At 37.5% G+C, this 27113-nt stretch overlaps 1 protein-coding gene across 7 annotated transcripts in view; it reads right to left on the bottom strand.

The window, feature by feature from the left end:
* Nucleotides 1–775: 775 nt before the first annotated feature.
* Nucleotides 776–27113, bottom strand: part of GHR (growth hormone receptor) — a 146887-nt gene continuing 120549 nt past the window's right edge. For all 7 annotated transcript variants that reach the window (XM_056513105.1, XM_056513109.1, XM_056513108.1 and 4 more), the window contains 7 exons: nt 13988–14117; nt 12778–12938; nt 11640–11818; nt 9256–9427; nt 6687–6777; nt 3869–3938; nt 776–3606 (listed from right to left, as the gene is read on the bottom strand). In XM_056513105.1, coding sequence (XP_056369080.1) covers nt 2644–3606; nt 3869–3938; nt 6687–6777; nt 9256–9427; nt 11640–11818; nt 12778–12938; nt 13988–14117 — 1766 coding nt within the window. In that variant the 3' untranslated portion in view covers nt 776–2643. The remainder of the gene's footprint in view (nt 3607–3868; nt 3939–6686; nt 6778–9255; nt 9428–11639; nt 11819–12777; nt 12939–13987; nt 14118–27113) is intronic.

Consider the following 27113-nt stretch of genomic DNA (forward strand, 5'->3'; position numbering starts at 1 on the left):
TCCCTGGAATGCTTGTAGACCAATGCATGCAACATAGGGAATAAAAAAGCCTTCTATTATGTAATGCTTGGCTAGGTAGATGAGGGGAGAGCAGTGGATGTTGTCTGTCTGGATTTCTGCAAGGCTTTTTAACACTGTCTCCCGTAACATCATCACAGGAAATTCGGGGAGCACAGGTTGATGAGTGGACAAAGAGGTGGGTTGAGAATTGACTGGCAGAGCTCAGAGGGCTGTGATCAGCAGTGCAGGGTGCAGCTGGAGGCCCCTGTAGTCAGTGGGGGCTCCCCAGGGGTCAGTTCTGGGCCCAGTCTTGTCATTGATCAGTGACCTGGATGAAGGCACAAGTTGGAGGATGGCACAGGACTGGGGGGAGTGGCTGATACACCAGGAGGACAGGAACCTAATGGCAGGAACCTAATGAAACTCAACAAAGGCAAATGCAAGGGGGAAGAATAGGCAATGCAGCTGGGGAAGAATACACCTATGCACCACTACAGGCTGGGGCCCAGCCTGCCAATCACGGGATGTTCGAGCAGCACCTAAACAGGACAGCTAAACTGGCAACACATCTTGGCCAGCTCTGGGTACAATATGTCCTCTCTCTCCATTCATATCCATTAGTGAAAACACTGATCACATAAGGCATTGTTTCTATTCTAAGAAAAGTTGCTTTATGCTTTATTCTATGAAAAATACTTGATTTCTCTTAGTAAAATCTCTATTTTCCATTTTAAAAAATTAAATATCTCAAAAAACCACATTGTGTCCAGACAGATCAAAGACAATACATTTATTAAACTTTGAGAAAAACAAACAAAACACTAACATAGAGAAAGTTAAATAGAAACGGAAAGACACATCTTCTGACCGGCATATCATGGCTTGTGTGACCAGTAAAGTACCAAAATGACATTCTGAGTTTGACTGAGGTATTTAACTATTTTTGGCAATAGAAACAGAGTAAGAAACTTCTTTCAAACACACACATAGGCCTTACTTGCACTAATGACTATCACCTAAGGAATTTTATATGAAACTAAATAATGTAGCTGTTAGAAAATTGTAGCAGCAAATTAGCAGAATATCTAATGCACATTTACCATAAAGTACGTGCTAAACTTAAAAATCCCACCCAGTAGTTGGGCCCAGTTGTGTAGCACTTGGTCACAAAAAGAGCATCAGTGAGTTCAGTTGGAGACATCATAAGCAAGACCTGAATTTGCTGCATATCATACACTTCCGTTCAGGTCAAAGTAAAGAAATGAATGTTCCTATTTGCTTTCTAAGAAGAACCCTGCTGTGATGAAACCATGGCTTAGGAAGGTAACTCCTGAAACAGTAACAGTTAATTGCAAAGCTCTATCAGGTTCTTAACACATGCAAGAACAAAGAGAGCTTCCCCACTGAGTTTGTTTTCTCTCTTTTCCTTCTGAAAGTCCGCCTAACACGGTCAGAGGAGATGCTGTTAGGCTGCAAAAACAAAAACCACGTTTGAACAATACTGCACTTGATCCCCTTGTTCCACTGAAATATTTTAATCCTGTTATATTTTTAAAAATCAACTGCTGGCTAACTTCTGAAGTCCTTAATTTATTTTTTTACAAAGACTTTATGTGGCACAGACTAATAAATGTAGTGATACCTTTGGCTTTGAAAGGGCTTCAGAAGTTGGTCAAATATGAAGATTCTATGCTGCTAAGTTATCAGAGCTTATTCACGTGTTCTCAAAAATTTTCAGTGAAAGTTTAGTTGCACAGTGTTTAATACTGTGATCAACAAGATTTTTCTTATAAAAAGTGTATTATTATTATTACTATTAGCATTAACTAGAATCTGATGAAGAACAGAATAATTTGCTCAAGTATATGCTGTATATTTTAAAATTTTACACAGAACTTTATATTGTATGTATATTTTTATACTAATTACTGTAAGAAAGTAATAGAATCAGTTACTTTTAAGTTCCTACAATATTTCAAAATTTTTCTATAGGTTTCTTTGGACGTATAAAATGGCTCTGTAAAAATCTGTTTTTTCTTTTAGCTGTGAACAAAATTTTAATTTAAAAACCAGAAAACTCCCTTTTAGGACTGCAGCAATTACATTACTTAAATGGGTCATAATTGAACTACATAATTGAACTACAGTATTTAGTGTAATAGAAAACGTTTATGGTTCTATGACCAAAGTATTAAAATATATTTTCCGAATTTATATAAATCAAAATAGATGTTTTATTTAGTTAAGCTACTTTGTGTTTTCACCTATATGATCAGCTCCCAATTATTGATATAAAGATCTCTGCCAACAGCAGTTTTTTCTAAATTCTTTCACTTTAAACCACCTGATTTTTAGCTTTATCAAAATGCACAATTTACGGTACATGAAACAGTAATTTCAATGTTTAATTTCACAAAAATCAACACCCACAAGAACAAGACAAAACAGCCTCAAGACAAATTCATAGATAATATTTACAGAACACAATAGGAATATTTTGATGCATATTTTACGCTGCAACATTTCAGATAAAATTATAGGAACCACGAGAAACGTTTAGACTTCATTTTGACGGTTTCAGCATACAAGCCCAAAACCCGACTCTCTGCTGTGAAACACTACACACATCTAGTCAAAAAAGAGCTATGGCATGATTTTGTTGAGCTGGTCTGTGCTCACGTAGCCACAGGACACGTTGAATTCCTTGTCCGGCAGCGGCAGCGCGGTGGCGTTGAGCACGAGGCCTTGCGGAGACTGAACGATGTGGATGGACGTGTAGTCTGCGACAGGCGTCTCTGAGCTCGGGGCTGCTGCTGTTGAAGCTCCAAAGTTGGCAACAGTAGTGGTAAGGCTCTCTGTGGTGAAGTAACCATCTTCGTTATAGCCTTGCTCCTGAACACGAGGCTCGTTCTCTTCGTGGGAAGTCACAGCAATGCATTTTTTCACATCTGCCTCACAGAAGTAGGTGTTGTCCACGGTGAAGTTTTGTTCTGTGCAGCCCTCACGCTGTGCTCTCCCCAGCTTGGATTTCTGCCCTGGTGAAAGTACAACCCTGCCTGCTGGAGTAATATCACTCACTTGAGCGTAGAAGTCAGTGCTTGTCAGAGAATTCTGGTTGCTCATCTGGGTATGGACTGACAGGCGGGGTGACTCAAGGCTGTCTCCAAAGGATGCCCACAGGAGGCTGTTTTCAGACTGAGTATTCCTGTGCCGGCCTTGAGGGTCAGTGTTGGCAAGGCTTGGAAGTGACTCATCATTATCTTGTCTGTCAAGGCACAAGAGATCCTCTTCTCTTTCAGCAGCCTTTTTGAACTGATCGCTGTCAGAGGTGGCATCACACGTGTCGCTTGCACTGAAGTCTGTCTCTGGAATATCTGGTTCACAACAACTGGCCCGTCCAGAATCATCATCCTTCGCTCCCAAGCAATTGTGAGATTTCAGATGATCTTCACTCAGGAGCCTGTCAGTGTCTGAGGCTCTGTTCTTTTCATCAGGGTCTTCTATGTCCAACTCAATAAACTCAACCCACAAGTCATCACTGTATAGCTGTGTCTTGTAGATGTCATGGCAGGCTAAGATGGAATTCACTTCATCTAGCTTTCCTTTCTACAAAGCAAATGAAAAAGCATTTTATAAAGGAAGTAATAGAAATGCTTGTCCTTTTTATGATGTTAACTTATGCAAATATGAGTGTAGTTATTACTGTAGTATTATAATTGCAAAGGAATTCAAAATTATTTTATGCAAACTAATTGTATGGCAACTCCCCAGTGTCAGATTTTTCTTCTAGAAAATTCTTCTGCCTGGGACAACAGTTGTCATCTGCTTCTACTACACACATACTGTAAATTTTAGAGTTCAGTATTACCTTCAAAAGATCTGGGTCAATCCCTTTAATCTTTGGAACTGGCACGGGAGGAAAAATAAGCATTTTTAACCTGGAAAAAAAAAAAAAGGCTTTTAATTGACAGTGTTTTTTTCGAGGAAGTTAGAAAGAAGATAGAATTACATTGCATTTATGTTTAATTACTATTTTTTTTTTAAATTACAAAACCTAAATGTTTGGAAATAAAATTTCAAATACTTCTAAAGAAAAGAAGTAATGTTTTCTCTCACTGCAAATTAAGAAACAAGTTTTCTGCATGTTTCCTTTTTGAAATCACTTAAATTTATGTGGGAATCCATTTTGGAGCCTGGTCTTTGACAATTCAATGCTGTATAGAAAGAGAGTAAATTCCTAGACCTCTGACAATAGATTCCCTTTTTACATACTTTTCAATGGAACCTGATACAAACCTCAGTACGTGGTGGCTTTTCCAAAATTTTTTTCAGGGACACTGTAGCCTTGCATATGCCCAATAAATTTAAATACAGAACAGAAAATGGGAATTGGTGGAAAGAGTGAATTCTTTAGAACTAATAAATAAAACTGAAAAACATCTGCAAGAACTTAGGCTAGTATTTTGCCATCTCTGTGACAGTTCTTCTTTTTGAATTATTAGTGCAGCAAATAATATATAATTATTAAGGCAGGGGTTTACGCTTGTAGAGAAAGGTCTAGTAACTTGCTTGAGCATTTGCAGGCTGTGGAAATATATATTATTTTAATCTTTCATAAAGTGTATTTGTAATTTCTTAGGGGACCAAAAAACCCACCAAACCAAAAGACCCTCTCTGCCCCCTAATTATAATAGAAGTATGATTTTCCCTTAATAATAATCCAACAGTTAGCTGGTCTTGACTCTCTCTTCCATTTGACCTCCCCGCTTCTTTTGCAAACAGGTAAACAAAAGGAAAATTCAAAATTCTCTTTATACTGAGTTAATTGCCTATTTTAGAAAGTAAGGTGTGGGAAATGGAAGATACAAATCAAAATATTAGTTTTGCTGCCTTTTTTTTAGTGACCTTGGTGAGGTCCAGAAAGGGTCACAGAAATCTTAAAGAGTGCCTAGAGAGAAATTTAGGCACCTTTAGCTTAACCATGGCATGTCCAGATTCCTCAGATGTTTCTGGTTTTGAGCAGATCCTCAGTGTTCTGCCCAGAAAGCCTAGTGAGTGCCAGAAATCCAGTAATTTTCCACCTAATCCCTGGAGAGTCAGTGTAAACTGGTTGGGCTGTCAGGGTTAGGACTTGTGCTTTACAGCTGAATCCACAAATCAGGTATTCTGACAGGACTGGGCATTGCTTCTAGTGAAACAGACAAAGAATTTTACCACACACTGCCTGGAGAAGACATTTGGGAGGGAGAACTATGCTCTGCTCCTTTCTTAGCCTAGCATAATTCAGACTTTCATCTCTCAACTCTAATGATCTAAACCTATGGCATCTGTCCTAGAGAGACTCGTTCAGAGCCTGTGAGATCAGAAGTGAGGAAAATATGAATTGGTATCTTGCCGAATCAGGAGGAAACCAAGCCTGGATATTTTGCATTATGGAAAACCTATGCAGGCTGCTTCTCTGCAGAATACATTGCCATTCCACCACTAAATGCTGCAGTTTGAAGCAAAGGGCGCAAGCCTGCAGTCAAAAACACTTTCCATGTGAAGGTCCTCAGTGGAGAAAAGCTTCTTCCAGCATTCATGATTTGCATGGAAGATATTTATAAACTCTGATCAGAGATATCCAGAGCTCGAGTGCCCAGGATTTTCTGAGACTAAGCCACTCCTTGTTCAGTGTGCTGACCTTAGCTCCTGGTGCCACATGCACATTGCTCCGTTCTGACACATCAAGCTTTTGTCATGACTTGTATGAGGAGCCTTGCTTTTAAATCTGGGATTGGGATGCTGTTGGAGGGAATGGCTTCCCAAAATTAACCTCTGTCAAAGCACAGAGCTTGCTGAAATGAAAAACTACTGCTCAGTGAAAAAATATTTTTAGATCTGCTCCAAATGCACCATATTGTTTTAACTTCAGTATGTGAAATGAAATTTCACCATTAGATGGTATGTGCAAAACTACTCAGCATTCATTTTCACAGTGTATACACAAGACCTCTGACAACATGCATGTGTGCACCTGGTCTTGACCAGGGTTTTGCTCCACAGTGTACACAAGTACTGACATGACGTCCAAATTGAATTCTCTCACAACCTATCCCTGAAAACATTTGTAAGGGGATTAATTAATTTTAAGGCCTGTCATTTTTATATGTGTTTAATTCTTTCATTTGTGTATATGACACACTTCTGTAATTCTCACAAACAATGCCGTTCTGTGCTTTGTTTCATTTTATTCCTCTTATTTACAGGAGCTGCAATTTATCCACAGAGACCAAATATTCCCCTGTAATTCAAGCTCTTTCCCTTGGCTCCAAAAAGGAGAGTTTAGTGGAATGGTCTAAGAACAAAATCAAATACACAGACATAGGTTTGTATGAAACTTTTAAATAGCAGGTGAATAAAAAATAGCATGAACAAAATTTGAGTAAGCTAAAAAAACCAGCCCCTTTCAAATCCTAAGTAAATCAATAATGAAAATTCTGCAGAATAAAATATACTGCAGTGAAAGAAGAAGATCAACATAATCAAATTCGCTGTGCTAAAGGCCCCACACATACTAATTCCAGTTATATGTAGTTTACAAGAATGGCCAAAAATGTTCAAAATGGTTCCTAGTCCCCCAAATTTGAAATTGATTTTTTTTTAAGCTACAGGTACATAAAATCCAACAAATAAAAAGTCTCTACCTTGGTTGTTTAGACAGCATGATTGAGATCACTGTTACAGCCAGCCCACACACTCCAAAGACAACAACTAAGAACCATGGAAACTCAACTTCTGAAACAACAAAACATGAACATATAAGCAGGAATCTCCATCACTGTCACATCTTTAATTTCAGCCTTCTCTTGTACCATCTGAGGATTCCAAAGCGGTAAAAAACTGATGAAAATTTTTGTTACTTAAATGTGAAAGTTCTGCATTCAGAAGAAATAAAAATGTGTTTTTGTCCTAGATCTGGCCAGCACCTGGAGGTTCTTTGATACCACCTCATGACACTGCCAGGGCTGGACAAAGGGACTCACTGGCTTCCAAGAAGAAGGGTGTGATTTCTGGTTGAAAAATGTGGTGGCATTGTCTGACATTGCTCATTGTCTCTAGCATCTCTCATTCAGAGGGTTTGAACCACCCTCTCTTTTGTATACTTTCACTATTAATGTTGTTGCTTTTACTGTTTGTTTTTTTATCTCATTGCTGTTTCCAGTAAATTGTTTGTGTCTCAACCTGTTAAGTTTACTTTTTGTGCTGTCAGTTCTCAACTCCTTCCCACTGGAGCAGAAAGGGGAAGGGGGGACTGAGTGAGCAGGGTGTGGTTTGGGAGAGTCTCAAGTGGCAGCACTGAATTGGGAAGTACCATTCCTAATCCATGGCTGCTTTTGGTCTCAGCAGTTTCCACGAGTCCACTCACTAAACCAGACTGATTTCATAAATCTAAACATGATCTTATAATAAAGATAATATCTATAGCAAAACCAGCCATGAAGAACATTCTGCCTGCTTGGAACATGGTATAAGTAGTCCTGAGGGCATATGATGCCACAGACTATGCTACTACTTGTTCATCCAAGCTGAGAGAACATTACTAATAGCACACGAAATCACAAGCAAACTATTTTTCTCTCACAAAAACTAAAGTATGGTGGTGTCAGAATACATACCACTTCTCTTTCTAAAGGTTGAATGTCAATTATGTTGTGAACCAACTGAATCAACTGAAAAAAAGCACCCTTTTTATTTACCTTGCAGGTGGTTACAAAGAATTTAGAAATTAGTTGAGAAATGCAATTGAGTAGAAATGAAGAACAATGCTAATAAATAAAACGTCTTATCTCTTAAATACTAGCAATTCCATTATTCTTAGTATTACATTATAAATTACAAAGCATAGAGAAAATTTTTCTACTTTAGTCTTAGATTTTTCTCATTTTTTCATAATTTTAAATTTCCTACAAAAATGTCACTAATTTTTTGGGCCAAGGAATACTGGACAGAAAGCTTTAGAACCCTATATATGATCATCAATGACCTTTCAGAGAAAAAACAAAATAAAAAATTCAGGTATAAGTTTGAGCCCTGTGTTCCCAGCTCAGATTTTGACCAGACACACTTTCAGGCATCAATAAAGTCCTGTATTGATGTGTCTGTGTTAAACAGATCTCTGTTGTAGTAACTAATTGCAACGTCAGTGAGACCAACAAATGTCCAGCTCCTTCAAGAAGTTAGAACATTGCATTAGAAAACTTTAAATTGTTAATACATGAATCATATCTAAAGTTTAATTCTGAGTTCCTGAAAGTGATATACAAAAGAAGCAAAAATAAATTCTCAAATAAAACCGGCTCATGACTTCTGTGTGAGGTGTGGATTTGGATCAACCTTGGAGAATACCTATTGCATTGACTGAAGAAAACTGGCTGTAGGATGGCCTTAGATTTTCCTAGTATTTTAATTTCATTCATTTGAAAACCATGACCACTTAATGTGGATGGTATTAATAAAAAAATTCCACATGTCCAGAAGATTAATTATTCCTATAAATTAGAAATGAGAACTACTAATAGGAAGAGCTAAAAAGGAAAATCTGGCAAGATTTTGAAGGATAAGAGTTACAGGTTATGTAACATCTTCACTAATACCCTGGAAAATGATGTGAAGCAGCTTGTTGAAATTACTTGCTGAAGCCCTCATATTATGAAGACTTAATTTAGTAGTTCAGACCCAAGGGCTCTTCTGGAAAAGGCACTGTCTCATTCCTTCAACAGAAAAAAATGTGGTTCTCAATGGCTTCTTCTTTTTCTGTCTTTAACAACACTTTAAAATGAGTACCAGTCATAAGCAAGAATGAGTAAAACACTCACTGCCCTTGAGAGTATATCAGGATAATCAGAAAAGCACAGAATTCTGGGAAAAAAACTTGCCAACACTATTACAAGAAATCAGAATTCTTCTCTTCCCAACTGAAGTGCTCATTTTAGATGATGAAGTATGAGATTTAATTCTGGTTTAGACTCTATGAGATGTGCAATAGTAGTTATTTCTGATTCTTGGCTATCTGTATTTTTGCTCTCTGATGATCTGTGAAACAGTCTTGCTGAGTTTACTTCTGAACTTGTATAAAGAACTTGAACATTCCCAATCTCCCCAAATGATTCTCATGTAGTAGGATGATTCAACTATATAATATGGTTAAACCACCCTCGACCCCATCAAAGAAAAGACAAGAATCACAGCTATAAAAACACTTTGCTTATTTACCTTCTGTACAATGATCACATCCAATGCCTAGTTGAGAAAACGATACATAGAGGATTTCACTGAACTCCCCAAATTTTTCAGAAGTCCGTTGTCTTGATCGGATTCGTATCTCATAATCCCTTGCTGTCTTCAGAGAGTACAGTGGAGCCACTGTTGACAGCCTGGGTTTCAGCTGTAAAGACAGAAGGACTGTGATTTATTTGTTTGAGTTGTACTTGAAATTTTACACTGCTGCTTGATTTCAGGAATAAAAATTTGAAGGCATTTTTGCTACTGGGAATTTTAAGGATACCACAAGAAGAGTTCAGAGAACATTCACACCATTTACTTCCGACTTAGTCATCAGAAATTCCTGTGATTCAGGGGACCAAAAGCAGAGAATCCAAGCTCCATAGATACAGTCAATGAAGAAAGGCAGCTTCCCCTAGTTACATGCCGTAAGTAGATGGTGTGAACACCTTTCACTAATCTTTCAAGTTGTAAATCCTTTTTACTGTTATAACACACAACATTACTGATTGCAGAATGCCAAAAATGCTGTTAAAATAACACAGGAGTTCTAAAACTACTGCGATCTCCACTACAGATTTAATGGCTGTAACCAAACGTATTGCATATTACAAATGTTTTTATTTGGAAAACAATGTATAGGTCCCCAAAATCTTCAGCTATGTACAAAATGTGATAATGGAGACTGTGAGAGAGCTGGCATCAGATTCTCGGTCTTTGAAACTTCTGTATTAGCTGAAACATACTTAGATACTGCTGAATATCAAACTGCTTAGAAAATCACATTGGAGGTCTTAACAGGGGAAATTTCTGCCTTTTTCTATTACACCTCTAAAAATAAGCATTTAAATTCCAATAGCCCTACAAAAGTATACAAAAAAAAAAAAAAGGATAAAGTGGTCAAAATAAAAATCCATGTGGCAGATATTATGTTCTACTTTTACTTTTACAAAATCAAGGATGATACCAGAAAAAACCCATCATGGCTAGGACTTAAAATATCTGGAAAACAACAGCCTTTGGGAATTTGAAGGAAGCTTCAACAATACAGTCCTATAATCTCTATAGCAGCATAACCTAAACTTGAGACACTATTTGTTGGTATGATCTCTGGAGTTGTCTGATCCCTGGTGACTCCAGACTCCAAACAGTCTGATTTTGGAGGAGGCAGACTGCTTTTGTCTCTTAGTAGTTAAGCATAAGATTGTAGAGAATCATTGCTGTACATCCCCAATGTTTTAATATGTGAAGAATATCCATTTGGGAAGCATTGGAAAGGATATTTAGTATATACCTATTTCATGCTATTAAGCCATGAAGAAATAGTTCACTGAAGTTTTATATGTATATATGAAGTTTTATAAGTTTACATGCATCCCAAATAATGGTGTCACTTTGAAAAAAACCAAGAAGACTATATCAGACCCTTTATGAAAGACTTCTGGGTGGAGCAGGATGTATGGAGTTCAGCATGAAGTGAGTAGATAAACAACATTTCTCATGGATTAATTCAAGTAAAAGCCATATGAGGGAGACATCATAAAAAGTAACCAATAATTTGTCTCTGTCTCACCCATTATGTCAGGGTAGATTTTATTCAGTTTAGAATGTTTCCCAGAAAATAATTTTGGTCTTCTTATCATTATAATTTACTGCTTTTAACACTTTACTGATTACTATTTTATCTTCTTTCAATTTAGAAGTTATTTATTTTCAATTAGAAAATATATTGAAATATAATAAAGGCTTTGCATGAAAAAGCAATCACTTTTCCCAAAACATAGAGAAAAATTACAAACAAGTCTCAGTAAGGGGTGATTTTGTGCATACAACTAATAAAAAATTAATTTATAGTACTTATTATTGTATTAAGAATTATGGTATATTTAAGCAGTTAAGGATCATCCATTGTGTAAAAAACTAGTAATATCTAGACATGTATAACTTGACAATGTATAACCAGACATTTCTGTCTTCATGTGCTTCAACACTCATTAGAGAAGGCATTTGTAGCAAGGAACTGAAGAGTAAAACTGTAGCATTGCTCCAATGTATTAGATTTTGAAACTTAAGAAAATAATAGATAAATATTTTATCCTTGAAAAAACTTGCATATATTTGACCCTTCCTTTACTTACTAATCTAACACAGGTGTTTCTGAGTTTGTTATTATCCTGCCTGTCAAATATCTTGACATATAAAGTTACAGTGTTTGCTAGAAAATGTGAGAAAAAACATAGGCATATTTATTAAGAATTAAGGCATTGTCTAATTAGCAATTACAAACATCTTTTTCAGAGTGGCACCAGAGTGTTAGGAATAGAACAAGCCTGCACTGCACTATGACTAATGTATAACAAATATTTGTTTCATACCTCCTTCCATTTTGTCTCATTAACTTCTTTGTACTGCAATTCATACTCCAGAGTAATCCATCCCTTCCGAACATCTGCTGTTGGTGGTGGATCCCATCTTACCTGGATGTCCCCATGGATCCCAGTCTGACTAGTATTTAGCAGAGTCCAGTTAAGATGGACAGGGGGATCAGGTAGTACTGTTTAAACAGAGTATTTGGAATAAAACAGCCAGTTTTTAATGTGAAATGACTATTCTTACTACACACAGGTAAATTATTTCAGGACCCATAAAGTATGTTAACCATGTATTTTCTGATTAAAATCTAATATATTGCAATGTCAAAGTCATTGCAAGTTAGGTAACAAGAAGGCACCCTGCCAGTTGGCAGTAGACATATTCTGCACAAATCACACCCAAGCAACTAATAAAGAAGATTAAGAATGTATTCCCTACTGAATTATATTTCTGAATAGCAGATTATAAAACACTAGATATAAACAGTTATCAATCAAAATTTAAATCTAGAGTTCTGACTAGAAATAAAAACAGTAATTGGAGTAACAGACAAATATTTAGTAGCTAATATAGAAATATACTGAAAAATTTTGGTATTCGAAAAACTGGTCTAAATTTGCTCAGCTGAATAAAAGAGAACATTGGGTATTCTAATCACCAGTAGGAATAAATTATCTGGATATGCACGTACACTACCACTCTGAACAAGTAATAACATTTGTAAAGTCCCAGGCAGTCACAAGTCATATTGCCACAAATATAAATCCTAGCTTAGAAACACTAGACATCCTGATCCTTTAGATTACAGTTGATTCAGGAACAAAATAGTGTTTGGCTTCTAGAGTTTTGCAGAATCAAGGTGATAGCAAAGTGATAGCAAAGAAAAGCTCATTTAAGCATGCACACATTTGAGAGACCACTGGTATTTAGAAAAATAAATCACATATTTGGTTTTATCTTTTAAGTTTTCTTCCAATCTAGGCAATATTTTCTGGTGTGGATCACATTATGGTGTTAAAAAATCAAATCTCTTCCTATATATCATATATTTTAGATACTAACTTTTCTGAGAGGCAATATTTAAATACAGCCTACATGATACAAAAGCTTATAGAGGTAAGATACATAATGGAAGCATACCTATTTCATCAACACTGAAACATTTTTTATCATGTATTTCATTTTTACTGGCAAGCTGGACACAATATGGTGTCCACACAGAGGTGTAGGATGCATTGAAGTAACAGCTATTTTGTCCTGAAGTGATATAATCAGGGCATTCTTTCCAGTCTTCCTCATTACTAGAATGACAAAAATGCATTATTTGTGAGAGAAAGGTTTACAGACTTTATAAAGTACAAATTACAGATGTTATGAGACACAGTGCTGCTAAGTTGTAAAACTTATGAAAGTGATAAAACCATGCCAGCATTGATGGTGATTTACAATGAAACCACTATTGAAGACACCTGCATAACCAAGTTTAGGTACTCATGTACCTATAGTTGCCTGGAAAATAGCTGAACTTTAGGGTGCTTGCTAACCCAAACCATTTTATGATTCTGTTATTCTATGATTCTATGATTTCTGAGATGTCTCAGAGGAACTAAGAAAGCCAGCGTTGCCATTAGGCTTAAGTCTACTATACAAATGTATCATTAACATCATCAAAAAGCATCTGTAGATCAAAAAAATCAAAACCTGTTCATTAAAGGGAACAGAAATTCACATACTCCTGATCCTGTGAACAAAAGGCCTATCTCCTTAATAGCCTTTACTGGTAATGTCTGTGCACTTTTTCAGGCTGATCATTGTAGCAACTTGAAATTTAAAAAAAGCTTCAAGTGGAGCTGAATCATAATTGAACAGGACTCAATGAAACATTATCCCAATATCAGAGCAGCCTTTTCCTCTGGACCTGTACATTCAGACACTATCACAGCAATTGATCAATGGGGACTGCATTAAACTTTAATAAAAATTTGAAAGGGGCTATATCCAACCTCCACGTCTGTGCACTCAGTGTTGGAGGTTAGATAGATAAAGAATAAACTGAAGTTGCCTATTAAAAAATCCTTACCTAAGCCATGTAGTGTTCAGTTTTGGATTCTGCAACCTGGGCCTAAACTATGTTAGGATATGTTCTTAATTGTCTGCCAAATAATTCTCGTTGTTGCAAATTGCTTAATAATTACCAATAAATTCTGACATTAGAAAAAATGTACTTGAACATGGTTTTATACCCTTGAAGACAGTATGGCTCATATCACAGCAAAAAATTAACAGTAACAACCTAAGAAGCATGGCAAAATAAATTACTTCTCTCTTTTCCTGTTTCAGCTTTTATTACCTCTTCTTGTACAATAGCTGTAGTATTCTTGGAACAGTGAGGTTATAAACATTTCCAGCCGTCCAAAAACATGAAAATGTCTCCATTTCAGGTGATCTGCATTTGCTGATTTGTGGCCGCTGCAAAAGGTCTGTCAGAAAAAAAAGCAGGAGACAGAAGGATGCACATTAAACTAATCCATACTAACCTGCTGTTAAAAGGAAACTCAGCACCTTTATTATTTAAATTTTCTTCCAATCCCTTATGCTCAATGGGATGAGATTTAAATTCCTACGTGCATACATGCAGATGACTAGGGGAGCCAAATGTGAAAGATGCATCAAGCTCTCTTTTGTAAGTGTGGAAGTGATAGTGTCACAGCCTGACACTCTGCATAGGGATTTGCCAGCCCTACAAGCTGTAACTGAATAGAATAGAAGAGTTTGTTTCAGATGGAAGGGAATGATCCAGTCCAACTGCCTGACCACTTTAGGGCTAACCAAAGTTTAAAGCCTGTAATTCAGGGCACTGCTCAAATACTCTTAAAGGCTGGCAGACTTGGGCATCAACCACTTCTCTAGAATGCCTGTTCCAGCATTTGACCCCTTAAAGAAACTCATCCTAACGCCCAATCCAAACCCCCAGGTTAGTTTTGAACCATTCCCAGTGTCCTGTCACCAGCCCTTTTGTCAGCTTTGTTTCCCTCCTCGAGATGCAATCAAATCTTTCTCAACTGCAGGGCCCAGCACTGCACAGAGGGAGATGGCACCAAGGCTGAGCACAGTGGGCTCTTTGCCTTTGCACCAGCTGGCTGTCCTCAGTTTGGCTGGTCAGCACAGAAACACCTGAATTAGCACTTCACTAGTTTTAAGGAAGGTGTGGTACTGCAGAGCTTCCAGCAGACTCACCACAGCTTAGCACATACCCAGCTGAGGCATTTCACAATGCCTGCTCATGACAGAAGCTGCCTTGAGCTGAGCTCAGGTTTGTGTGCTCAGTGCTGGGTGGATATAACCTTGTTCTGAGGGAGATAAGGGGACTTCTAAGCATGGGCCTGTTATGCCATGTGCATTTCCATGTTCATATTTCCTATTCTTCATCAAAACCAAAATGATGAAAGCTCGTAAAATGACTGCTACAATAAGTCAGCCACATCAACTCTTGTGAGAAATACAAAAGCAAAAGTTGCAGGTATGGCTCATTGCTTCCAAAGCAAAGGAATGCTTTTTCCTGATTTTGAAGGTTCTAATTGCCAGTATTTGGCCTGGAAAGCTTTCAGAGGAAGATCAAATGCACATGGAAATGTCTACCTCTCTTCACACACTATCTGGGAAATATGACCATTTATTTAAGAAAATTTCTCCAAAATGCACTTAAGATGTAGATGATAGTCAGATATTTATGAGTGGTGAAATGATCACTGAAAAGGGAATAACATGATGCTACTAGATCCTGCATGCAAAGTTCTTTGCAAATGTTTTGGCAGTATCACAGCTACGAATATCACAATTGAAATGTGTTAGTGCCAGGGTGGTGAAACCCTGAAACAAATTGCCCAGAGAGGTGGTGGACGCCCCACCCAGGAAACATCCAAGACTGGACAGGGGTCTGAGCATCCTGGTCTGGTTGGAGACATCCTGGGTGATTGCAGGAGGATTGGACTAGAGGATCTTTACAGACTCCTTCCACTCCAAACCATTCTGTGTCTGTGATAATACTCAGTACAAGATATTTACCTTCAAAGTCAGAAAAAGCACACAAAGTCATCCACAAGCACTATGCACTTCCTGCTACACAAGAGGATATTGTGGTTTTCATGGACGCTGACTCCTTTATTTGTGGCTCAGACAGACACAGCCACTCCATGCCTGAGAAATCTGTTTCTTGAGCTCAATGGTTTTAATTGTACTGTATATTACACACTGCCAAGCATCCACATCAGGCAGTAACTAATACTATGTATTATATACCATTAAACTTGAGTATCATGAATTTTGGTTTTGCTCATCCCACAAAATTGTCTAATTTTACACTTTGAACAGTGAAAAAGGCCTGAGCCTTTTATGTCTGCAAATAGATTTCACAAGCTGGTTAGATTAAAACTCTCTGCCTTTCCCTTCCCCACCCTGCCTCCCCAAAGCATTTAGAATTCATCTTGCCACCCTAAAATAACTGAAGTTTGATCAGAAAGATCTTTAATAGCTGTTTTTTTTCTTAGACAGCATGTTCTATTTCACTTGACTTTAAATCAGTTTCAGTTTAAAACTGAAACAAAATTTGAAATGAATTGTTGCTGCAAATGGAAAAAAATTGCACTGATCTTTTCCCAGAAAATATTTAAACAGAACATTTTTACTATTGTGTCTGATTATTTTTTTGGTATGGTATTCAGTGTTTGACAGCTATGGCAAGACTCCAAAATACTTCTGTGATTTACCTTGATTTGAGCTTTTACACAGTTTTATATTATTTGTCAAACAATTTTAATGTAGTAAATGTCTCTGTTAGAAACAGCACGTGATCACAAAACTGCAAATCATCATACCATAAATCCAAAGTAAAACAGGATAAAAGATTTAAGAACAGTATTATAACTTTTTAAAAGTATTATAACTTTTTAAAAGTGCTCCAACTTTCAAATTTGAATTTTCTTATTTAATTGAAAATCGAATTATCATATAAAAGCAAAACAAAGAAAAATAACTGATTAAAAACAGAACAAGAAAAATGAATTAAATTTTCTGCCTTTCCTTCAAAGATATGAATAAAATTGTCTCAATTGTATAATACCTACAATCAAGAAGAGACGTGTCTCTCCTTCTATAAACAGATAGCATGCAAGGAAGTACATGCTATAGCTTCTCCTGTTCCTATCCTCAGCTACATGAAAATATAGGGTTTTTTACTGCATCACATTAAGAATTTGAGGAAGTGATGTATTGGAAAACTCTCCTAACAGAATATTTCTCTTGATGTATTTATAGCCGTATTTATAGCTAGAACATACAATATTTAAAGACCATGCAGCTATGTTCTCATCTGTAAGGGTAAATAAAGTAACACTGTCACTTTTTGACATAATGAATGAACTGAACCGAGTCAAACTTCACTTAGATTTTGAGAGGTCCAGCAGAATCTCAGATATAGGCTCTACAATGTCTTAATAATCAATTCTCTGGAGTTCACCAGCTTTATGCACACTTTGAGATGTGCAAACTCTTTTAGGAAAACAGATTGTAACAGAACCAGAATGGCATCATTTACAATGGAGAGGATTAGCAATGCAGAATACAGATTAAGACTTGGTCTATTACATTCTAACTTCAGAGGAATGTATCCTCAAGCCTCTGTTTTCCACTTCATCATGACAGGACTATCAAATCTTCCTCTCCTAGATTTTCCTTCAACAGACACAATACTTTTTGAACAGGGAGCATTTTTGTTTGGGATTCAGAATTCCTGGTTAAGCAGTTTATAAGGATAGATATATTTTTATTTTATGGCTATTTGAAAGAAATATTATCTTATGATAAAAATTTCCAATTTCTGTGTCAAGTTTCCAGCCTTCACAACTGCAGATTTTGTGACTGACTGAAGAAAACTTTAACATATTGACTTGTATAAGGCTTGGCATTCCTGGGGGGTAGAGCTCATGACTTGCTTGTTTCCCACACAAGTCAATTATCAGCATTTTGCAGAACCCGGTGTGAGCTCCCTCTGAACAAACTGTCCCAGAATGTGATAACTGTAAGCAATAGCTCAGCTGAATGCATTTTGGCATAAAGGCAGCAGGCTACTGGAAGTAAAGGCTGTCAACTGAGATTTTAAACAGACTAGGAGAGCAAAACAAAGAACAGCAAAATAAAGCATGGATGCACACTTGCTCATTTCCTATCTAATCCAGTAAGTTCCAGTCAAACTGCCATTAATAAAACCACTTGCTTTACTCAAGATAATGGCTTGACCAGATATGCCATTTCAACAGGAAAAAAACATAGAAAAAAGTGTCAGAAAGTTAATTCTTTTAGAGACTGAATTTCCTTTCCTCTTCTCTATTTCTTCCCCCTTCCCCTCCTTCCTTAAAAGTCCCTCTAATATAATATAACTTTAAAAGGAGTTGGAAGCGTGGAAGAGTAAAGAACTGGGGTGTAGCAATAGTTTATCACCATCTTGGAGAAAGTCCTACTGCCACCAGACCTCTAGTATTTCTGCAGGGTACTTCTGGAGGAGTGCACAAATGTCACAGAAATGTCACACCTACTAGTGTGGGACTTTGGTAGGTCAACTAATAATGAGCATGTAACTGATTGATAAAAATCAAGCTAACTAAATAGAAAATGATAAAAGAGGCTGCACTTTTGTTGAACAAAAGGAGTTGTTTCTGGCTGGGAATTTTAGAAGGTTCATGTAGTATTATCTGTCATCAGAACTTCCTGTACCTACAAACCTACAGCAAAGTTATACTCACAGAGAATAACATTTCCCAATATGCAAATCAGTGATAGATGAAACCTTATGCAACTGCACATCTCTTCATATAATCCACTCTCTAAGCACAAACAATGTGCCACTGCTGGAGTGCAAGAGAGAAAGGTGGAAATGGCTATACAAAGAAGGGAATTCATTACATTTAAGACTGAAAACAGCTATCAAGAGCTGGAGTGCTATTTCCTGTAGCTCAAATTTGTACATTGGCAGTAAATGCTCAGCCAATTAGGTCCTGCTCCTGAATCCACCAAGCTCATCAAAGGCTGGGTCATTTAATAAGAGCCAGTTGATTTCTATGCTACCAGCAAATTCTAATTTGTTTAAACTGGGCAGAAAAATGAACCACATTTGGTGTCAGTGGATGATATGTTAAATAGGTACAATCTAGTACTAATAAATTGTCAGACACCCCATACAGAAAGTGGGAGATGCAGTACAGGGGGACAACAACCAGGTCACTTCTTCATCTGGCTGCTTGCTAATCTGATCCAGTTTTTGTCCTAAGCAAAACCTTCCCAAAATGGACCAAGTTCTGGAACAGTTTGTTGTGGAAAATAATATAATTTATTTCACATCAGTATTAAATCAGAGCCTTTTGTACAAAATACTTGATAGAAACAAAGCAAAGCTTAATAACTCAGATACACTGTATCACAGTGAAAACAGAATGGAAATGCTGTGTAAGAGAATATTGTGCCCACAGAGTAAGTTTAAATATTTTAATAGCTCATGATAAATTCAGGCGTAAGTAGGATCTGCACTGAAGATTAATTTGGTGACTGCTACCTCCAAATACATTATGTAGGCATCCCTGCAAAACAGGTAACTATACTGGCTATTCTTTCAGAAAAAAACCTTATTCCATCTTATTCCATAAAGTGAGACTAATGTAGTTAAAAGCATAAAAACCTGGAAATGCTGAGCTTATTTTATAGCATAGAAGTCCAACAGCTGTGGTTTTCCACACTTTCTATGCTATTAAGTATCCACTTTCTATGCTATTAAGATGCACAGAAATCAATGTGGCTCATGCATGTGGTCCATAAGGGTAGAACACACAAACTTAGCAAATAAAGCTCAGGATTGAGAGGAAAATCATCACACAGCATTACTTGGTACCATTACCCCTGAGACAGCAGAGGGAGCAGAGAGGATGTGCACATGTGCCACGTTCCATGGTATGCTTTGTGCTGTCCAAACCATGCCCTCCCATGTGCAGTGGTGGAATCGAGTGATTTCTGTTGCAGGTAAGCCCTATCTATTGGTCTGCCTTCATATACAACAAATAAAGAGAAGCAAGAAAGGCCATGGTTTTTTTTTAAATGAAAGGCAGTTAATGTAACAAACCCATTTCAAATTTTCTCTTAATTGCTTACATAGTTGTACCTTAAATTGAAATGACATTTTCAAGAAATTATGTACAAAAACAATAATGTGTAATGCTTTATCTGCTACAGCCATTGCTGGAGATGTTCAGTATTGACTAGTATTGTGTGGTAGGGCATATGAGGAAATCTAGAAGCACAAATGAGAATGTGCAATTCTGTGCAAACAGACGATGCAATTACCAAACACCACAAAAGGTCTTCCATGCCCTTCTCAGTGCAGACAAATTTTTCAGTACTGATAAAAATTTTCAGTGTCCCTCTTTCTCCTTCAGACTAGCAATTTCTAGTCTGAAGTCCAACTCAGAGTTAATATCTGTCTAAAACCAAATGCATTGCTCCCCACCATGCAGTGATGAGGGGTTATCTTTGCTGAGATGTGGCCCCTCCAAAACTATCAGAGATTGGTGCTCAGAACCAGCACCTGAAAGACAAGCTTTCCAGAAAGAGAAGCTAAAGTTCAGCTTGGCAGTCCCAATCCAGACTCCAACATCTTCCCAAGCTCTAAGAGGAAAGTACTCAGAGTACATGAGGAGTAAGACTGTCAGGTTTAAGAATTCCAACTTGACAAAACTTAATGAAAAGTCACTCCAGGGCACATCTTAATGCTCCTGCCTAAATGTTGCAACTTACTTCCCTTTTTTTTTTTTAACATTAGCTCCCTTCCTATACCCAAGAAGCTGTGTGGATGGGGCACTTTGACTGCACTGCAGTGGCTACAGGCACTGGGTAAAGGTAGCCAGGTCTGACCAGGGGAGAAGGGGGGACCAAGCCTTGAGCCCCAGAGCCTGTGGAGGTGGCTGGAGCGCCTGGTGGGCAGGTTACTGTGGGCCACACCTTGCAAGACCTGGCAGCAGCAAATGTCTGTCAGTGGTGTTAGGAAAGCAAACAGCACAAGTGCCTGCCTGAGAAGAATACAGAGGGTTTTTACAAAGGAAAAGCTACAGCACAGCAAACCTGCAGCAGGAGCAGACAAATGGAACCAAAACAGGGAGAAAAAGAAAAAGGAGGACAAAGACGCAGGTGGAAAGAAGAATGAGAAAATGACATGTTTGGAAAGAAAAGCACAAGAGGGCATAAGTGGTTATGACAGAAAGGTGGGGAAGGGCAGCAAAATACTTGAGATAAGGCAGAACAAGCATAATATTGACGAACTGCAAATGAAATGTGTGAGCTGATGTAAGCCTGCAGTCGCTGTTACATAGTTCAAACACTGAAGACAACAACTTCTGGGTCTGGCACATGCACACCCTGATAGTGTAGAGCAGAAACAGCACGTACCTGGGGTCACCCCAGAGAGAGAGAAAGGTAACAGACCGGAGGAGGAAGCAGGTGGCTGCAAAGGCAGTGTGAAAACAGACAAGCAAGCACTGATCCAGCAAACCTGTTTAAGGACAACTGCAGAATAATGACAGCACAACAGAAAGACTGAGGTCTTCCTCATAAATCTAACAAGTGTCAAACATCAGATCTAACATAATCAGTGCTCCATGAAAGCAGGGCTGTGAGTTTGCCAGGTTTCATTCACAGCCAAGATGCAGCTGTGCACTAACAGTGATACTATATTCCAAATCCTGTGGGTAAGATGACAATGACACTATGTCCCAAACATCATCAAAACAGTGCTGGTTATGCAGAAATGTGTCCTGATGTTTCTTGTTGTTTATTTCCCATCGACAACCTTTTTAAATTTGAATGAAGTAACTCGCAGAAATACTGGCCCTCAATCTGGCCTTATTCTTGACATCCAGTCCTTTTAATTCACACTGCTTTGGGGAGACCAGAGTCAATCTCTAAATTCTTGTACTTGCCACTGTTAAACTTTCAAGTTATTTCTGACTTCTGCAGATTTTAATCATTCTTCAAAACAACAGCTGCCTGTTGTATTTGCAGTATGTCTTTCATACATGACAAAAAGTCCTACCTCATACAGAGATTTTCAACACTCTCCATTTAAAATAGCAAAAATTCCAGTTCTATCCACAGAACAACTATCTGAACATCTTTGAAAGGCATTCTGAAAAGGCAACAACTATTTGTTCTTCAGTCCAGAGGGAAGTTCCCTATTACAGTTACCATACAGCAATTAAAAACTATGAAGATAAAAACAATATGGAGGCTAGGTTACTAGGAGGGTCATTTGTTTACCTCCACCTGGAGTGAAATTCCACAGGATTTTACTGAGCCACTCCCTGAGAAGTGCTACTACAAAAGCCATCCTAGGCAAGCAAGGCCACAGGCACTCAAAGAAGCTGACTCCTCAAAGCAGTCCAAGGATTCCTGTGGCAGTGATTGAAAACTTTCTGAAGACTGCAAGTCCAAGTGATTCCTCTCAATTCTTCATCATGACAACCACCCAATTTTATCTTTAGATGGACTGTGAAGTATACAGGGACTTACATGGTATTTTCACTCTTCTTGCACCTTTAGACCATAACACTTTATTTTGCATCCCAAAGAAAACTGAATTGAGTATTTTAGAATACTGTGTCATGCCAGATTTCTCCTGTGCTTTTTAAAGCATCTGTTTTATTACTGTAGCCAGGATGCTTACTCATTCCATAATTCAGAGCTTTATTATTGCAGTGAATCATGAACTATGAGTTTCCAACTTCAAAATGAAATATAAAAATCAAACCCGAGAAGAATGGAAGTATTGTTTTCTCCTCCTTCTATCCCCAAACTTAACAAGTACATGAGTCTTTGCAGTTTTGCAGTGCTTTTGTAAGATCCTTCTTTTTAGTAGGTTTCAATAGGAAGATCACTATGACAACAGTTTTGTCTCCTCTTAAGCAGAGTTCTAGTAGTCCTACTAGGATTGTCCTTTTAGTAGTATTTATAAAGCAACAATCTCCACTTCTAATGATCAGAAATGAAGCCAATATTGTGATAGATCATTTTAAAGTCCTACTAATTTACAAACAAGCTTTATTTGGAAAAACTTCAACCAACAAATCAGAGTACCAAGCAGTTCTCACAGCCATGACTTGACATATGTGCTTTGGATCCCAGCTGGATTCCTGCACATGAAAGGAAATGTATGTGACACAGTTGTAAATTACAAACAGGGAGTATCTGAAGTTCTTCCCAAAATGGGAAAGTTGCTGAGCTGGATGCATCTTTTATGCGACTTTATTTGAAATCAGGATGATGTAAATACCAAACAAGAGAAGAGATCATGTCAATGATATTAGACTGATGGAATTAAATCAACAGTGGAAAAACACACCCCCACCCCCAGAAGTATTGGCAATTTTGCACTAGGATGAACAAAACACCAGAGCACATACAAACAGGGGAGACTCATGACTCAGAAGTGAGTTAGACTTGAGGGAATAATACATATTTTCCTTCAGCTTTTATTTTTGCCATCTGGCTGTGAACCTAAGAGACCTTCTGATCATCTCTTTGGAACTGGGTAGCCAGAATTTAGCCACCAGACTTATCCTTATTTTACAACCGCAGAGGAGATTTGGACAAGACAGTCATATTCAAAATCACAGTGGACAGATTTACAGAGGAAATATTATATTTTTTTTTGACAGCCTGCCAAAAGTGATTTATTTACATTATGTATCCTCTAGTGAACTTGACTTTCTCTGGCACCTGCTTTGTCTTTCTAAGAATCCAGCACTGTCAGGCCTGAGCTTCAGAGATTACAGAAGGACAGCTCACAGACAGAATACTTGAAGTACTTTATACAGTATTTGAAATAAAGGCTCCTGAGATATTATTAAAATTTGATGGTTATTAAAGAATGAGCCTTTCCCATTTGGCTTGTTTCCCATCTTCCTTCAATGACATTTCATAAACTAGCCTTTTCAAATGACTACAGGAGGTGTTTGGAGGGAAGATGTGATTTTTTAAAATTATAAAATACAGACATTTCCTGACAGGAAAAAAAACAAGCCCAAACATTGAAGCTAACTAAAGACTGACCTAGGTCTCTTGAACTACTGTAGTCTTTAACCTGCCTAAGAAGACTTCATTTCTGATAAAAGCAGAGACTTTTAACAATGCTATGCCTAGGAGGGGTTCATTCCCCTTAATGCCATTCTTGCAGAAGGAATACAGTTTCCATGCTTTATTTAGATTACCAAAAGGTTAATAGACTCTATCAATAAGTGAAGATCTAATAAGTCTTTAAAGCAATCAAAGAAATAGAGCTTAGTCAGGGAACAGTCTTACATACCATTTATAGTAACACACCTTCTTCTTCTCTAGGAGCTCTCCAACATGCAGTTAAAGTCAGGAGGTTATGAACATCTTACACACAATACATGAATAGTTTTGAAACTGCCCTCATTCAAGTTATCATTAAAAAACCACACATCTTCTCCCCAAAATTACTGCTTTTTGCAGGGGAGAAACAGGAGCAGCAGAGAGGTTTGCTTATGAGGCTCAACTGAGTTCAGATGGTTTGAAGGAAGAACAGTTGCTAAATCCAAAATGATTACTCAGAAAATCCTGCCATCAAAATTTGCTTCAGTGTGTCAAACACACGTTAAATACATACAAAATGCCAGTCAGTTAGAAACCTTTATTTGAAATCAGTTTTCTAAATGCAGATGGTTAGTCACAGATATATGTGCTATTCATTGACACTAGGTATTAAAATGAGATACACCTTGTCTGCTTTAGAGACCCTGGAATTTTGGAAACCCCGAAGGCAGGTATGGCAGAACTCATCTTCAGCAGTAACCATGTGTCAATTCCCTTCTTGCCCAACTTTCCTTGTTCTCTTGAGATGTCTCTCAGACATTTGCTACTTTGCAAATGTCAACAAACATACCATTAAAGCCAGAAGTTGTGATTTTGCTCCAGTGCCTTAGTAAGAGCAAACTGATCTCAAAAAAAGTCACAGACCACTTGTGTGCATTTAGCCAGATTGTCCTGACTACAGTCAGGAAAACTGTGATGCGATGATTCCATTTACACCTCTGCACAGTAAGAGTATGCTCCTCAGACAGGGCTGAACAATAATGTTAAAATCACACCATCTCCTCATCAACAACTGCAAGCTGCAATTATATAAAATAACCAAAACTACATTTCTGGTACACTGAGGAACATGAGATTAAGTGATTAATTCACTCCTTCTTCAGGTGAGCAGAAAAGCATGATGAGTTCAAGAGGGTTAGACTTGTCTTTAAAACAATGAATACAAAAAACTGTGAGGATGAGTCATGTGAGATTTTTCCTGAGTGATGATACGAACTTTTACTTCAGGAAATTGTTCTGTGTCAGTGAAAAAGTCCTCTCTAGTTACTGCTGGCTGTACTACTGTATGAATCAACATCAGCAGGTAAAACGGAGTTACGCAAGTCTAAGAGACAAAAACAAAATACAGTTTAGTTTTGGGTGGAAAGTCACTCTTTAATTCTCTACTACAATTAATGTTGGCAGTCTTGTTTCACATCCCATGTGGTTTATCATTTTGGCTCAGAATATTAAATTTTTTTTCTAAGAAATTGTCTCAAAACATGTCTGTAAGGAAGTTTGGTAGATGTTACCATTGCTCACAGGTCACAGGTCTTTTGCACTAGTCCTGGCAGGCCAAAGTACAGTGAACCACAAAGAAGAACATTATGACTTCTCTGTCAACAGGAAGACATTGAAAGCAGTATTTTCCAAATTTTCAAGGTGTAGAATTTTAGTAATCATCAATAAGCATATGTTTGTCCTCAGCAGACCATTTCTGAAGGATCTTTGAAATTTCCTGCATTTTTGAGATCCAGGTTTTCAGCATCATGCTAAGCACATGCTAAGCATCATACCATGGGTCTTCCCATGGTACAAACTGTTAGATCTCAAGGCCTATGGACAAATATCAACTGTACATTTTTTTAATTTTAATTCCGAGACACTCTAAACAGTAATATAAAGAAATTGTTTGTGAGATTTTGCTAACTCTGCTTTTTTTTTTTTTTTTTTTTTTTTTTTTTTTTACCAGTTCAATGTCTTACAGGTCTTCTAAATTTGATATGTTATGGATAGAATTTTTCCTAAGTTTTTCAACTTAAAAATCTAAAGGTATACTGATATGGTTTAAGAAAACAGAGACTAAATGATAGGACTAGAATCAGAAAACAGCGGGTCAAAAAGTAAAAGCAAAAACCTATTTTAAAGCAAATAATGTGGAATGTTAATATGAAAAGGAAAATGAAAAGATAACTAACCAGCTTGGTTAGTTTTCAGTAATGTACTTAAATAAAACAAAATCTGTTGAGCTAAAAGATGAACTGTATGTTTGTTCAGATTTCAATGGTAAAGCAGTACATGAAGAGGGAAAAATGAATGTTTATGACTAACTGAAGACTAAATTATATCCCAGAGTTGACTACACTTTTTTGAATGAAATTCAAATTGGCATCAGAAAGTCTTTGTACTTACTCCTATATTTTTGCCATACAGATAGCTCCTTGTTACAGCAACAAGAGTGACCTTGTAAAATGTCACCCTTTATTTTGGTACAAATCTTGATTACAGAGCAAATCATACTGTCTCAGTTTATTTAAATAATTTCTAAGACTTGATGGTTCTGCAGAGCCAGTGCAAGTTTGGAGAGGTTAGATGGATTATACATTATTGCATATGTTTTAACAGAATTGTCAAGAGACAGCTGCAGAATCCTTACCTTGAGACACTGCTGTACCCCTCATACAACATTTAAATATTCCTGTACTTTCAGTCACTGCAGATGTTATTATGCTGAGCTAAAAGCAGCCCATGAAAAGCAGATGAAAAAGATAGAATTTAAAAAAAGGACTAAAAAAGTGTGCCAAAAGAAGACAAGAACCCAAATATTGAACTATAAATCCTATGACACCTGTACCTGGAAGCAGCTTTTAAAATGCACATTATAAAAAGAAGCTTAAACACAAGCTAAAAATGAACCAAAATTTTGTGATTCTTTCTATTTTGAAGAGGGATGCTGGGGCTGCTCATCCCCACACAAAGAGGTTGTTTGAGAGCCCCAGCACAGCTCTGGGAGGGGGAGCTGCCATCCTGCACCACACAGAGCAGCCAGGCAGGGAGAAGGGACATCACCAAACCCGTGGGGAATGGCTAATTGGTGCCATGCTGATCTCAAGGGTAGGAGCTCCAAAGCCATTTCCAAGTCTGGACAGTGAGAGACAGCCACAAACAAATTTGATGTGAGAGAGGAAAGTGCTCCCTCCTGCCTTACTAGGTGGAACAAACACCAGAGACCAGAAGCCAGAGCAGGAGATTGACTAAATAATTCTACATAAGCAGATAAGAGGGCAAGGTAT

This window comes from Oenanthe melanoleuca, chromosome Z (assembly GCF_029582105.1).
Source record: "Oenanthe melanoleuca isolate GR-GAL-2019-014 chromosome Z, OMel1.0, whole genome shotgun sequence".
Taxonomy (NCBI): Eukaryota; Metazoa; Chordata; class Aves; order Passeriformes; family Muscicapidae; genus Oenanthe; species Oenanthe melanoleuca.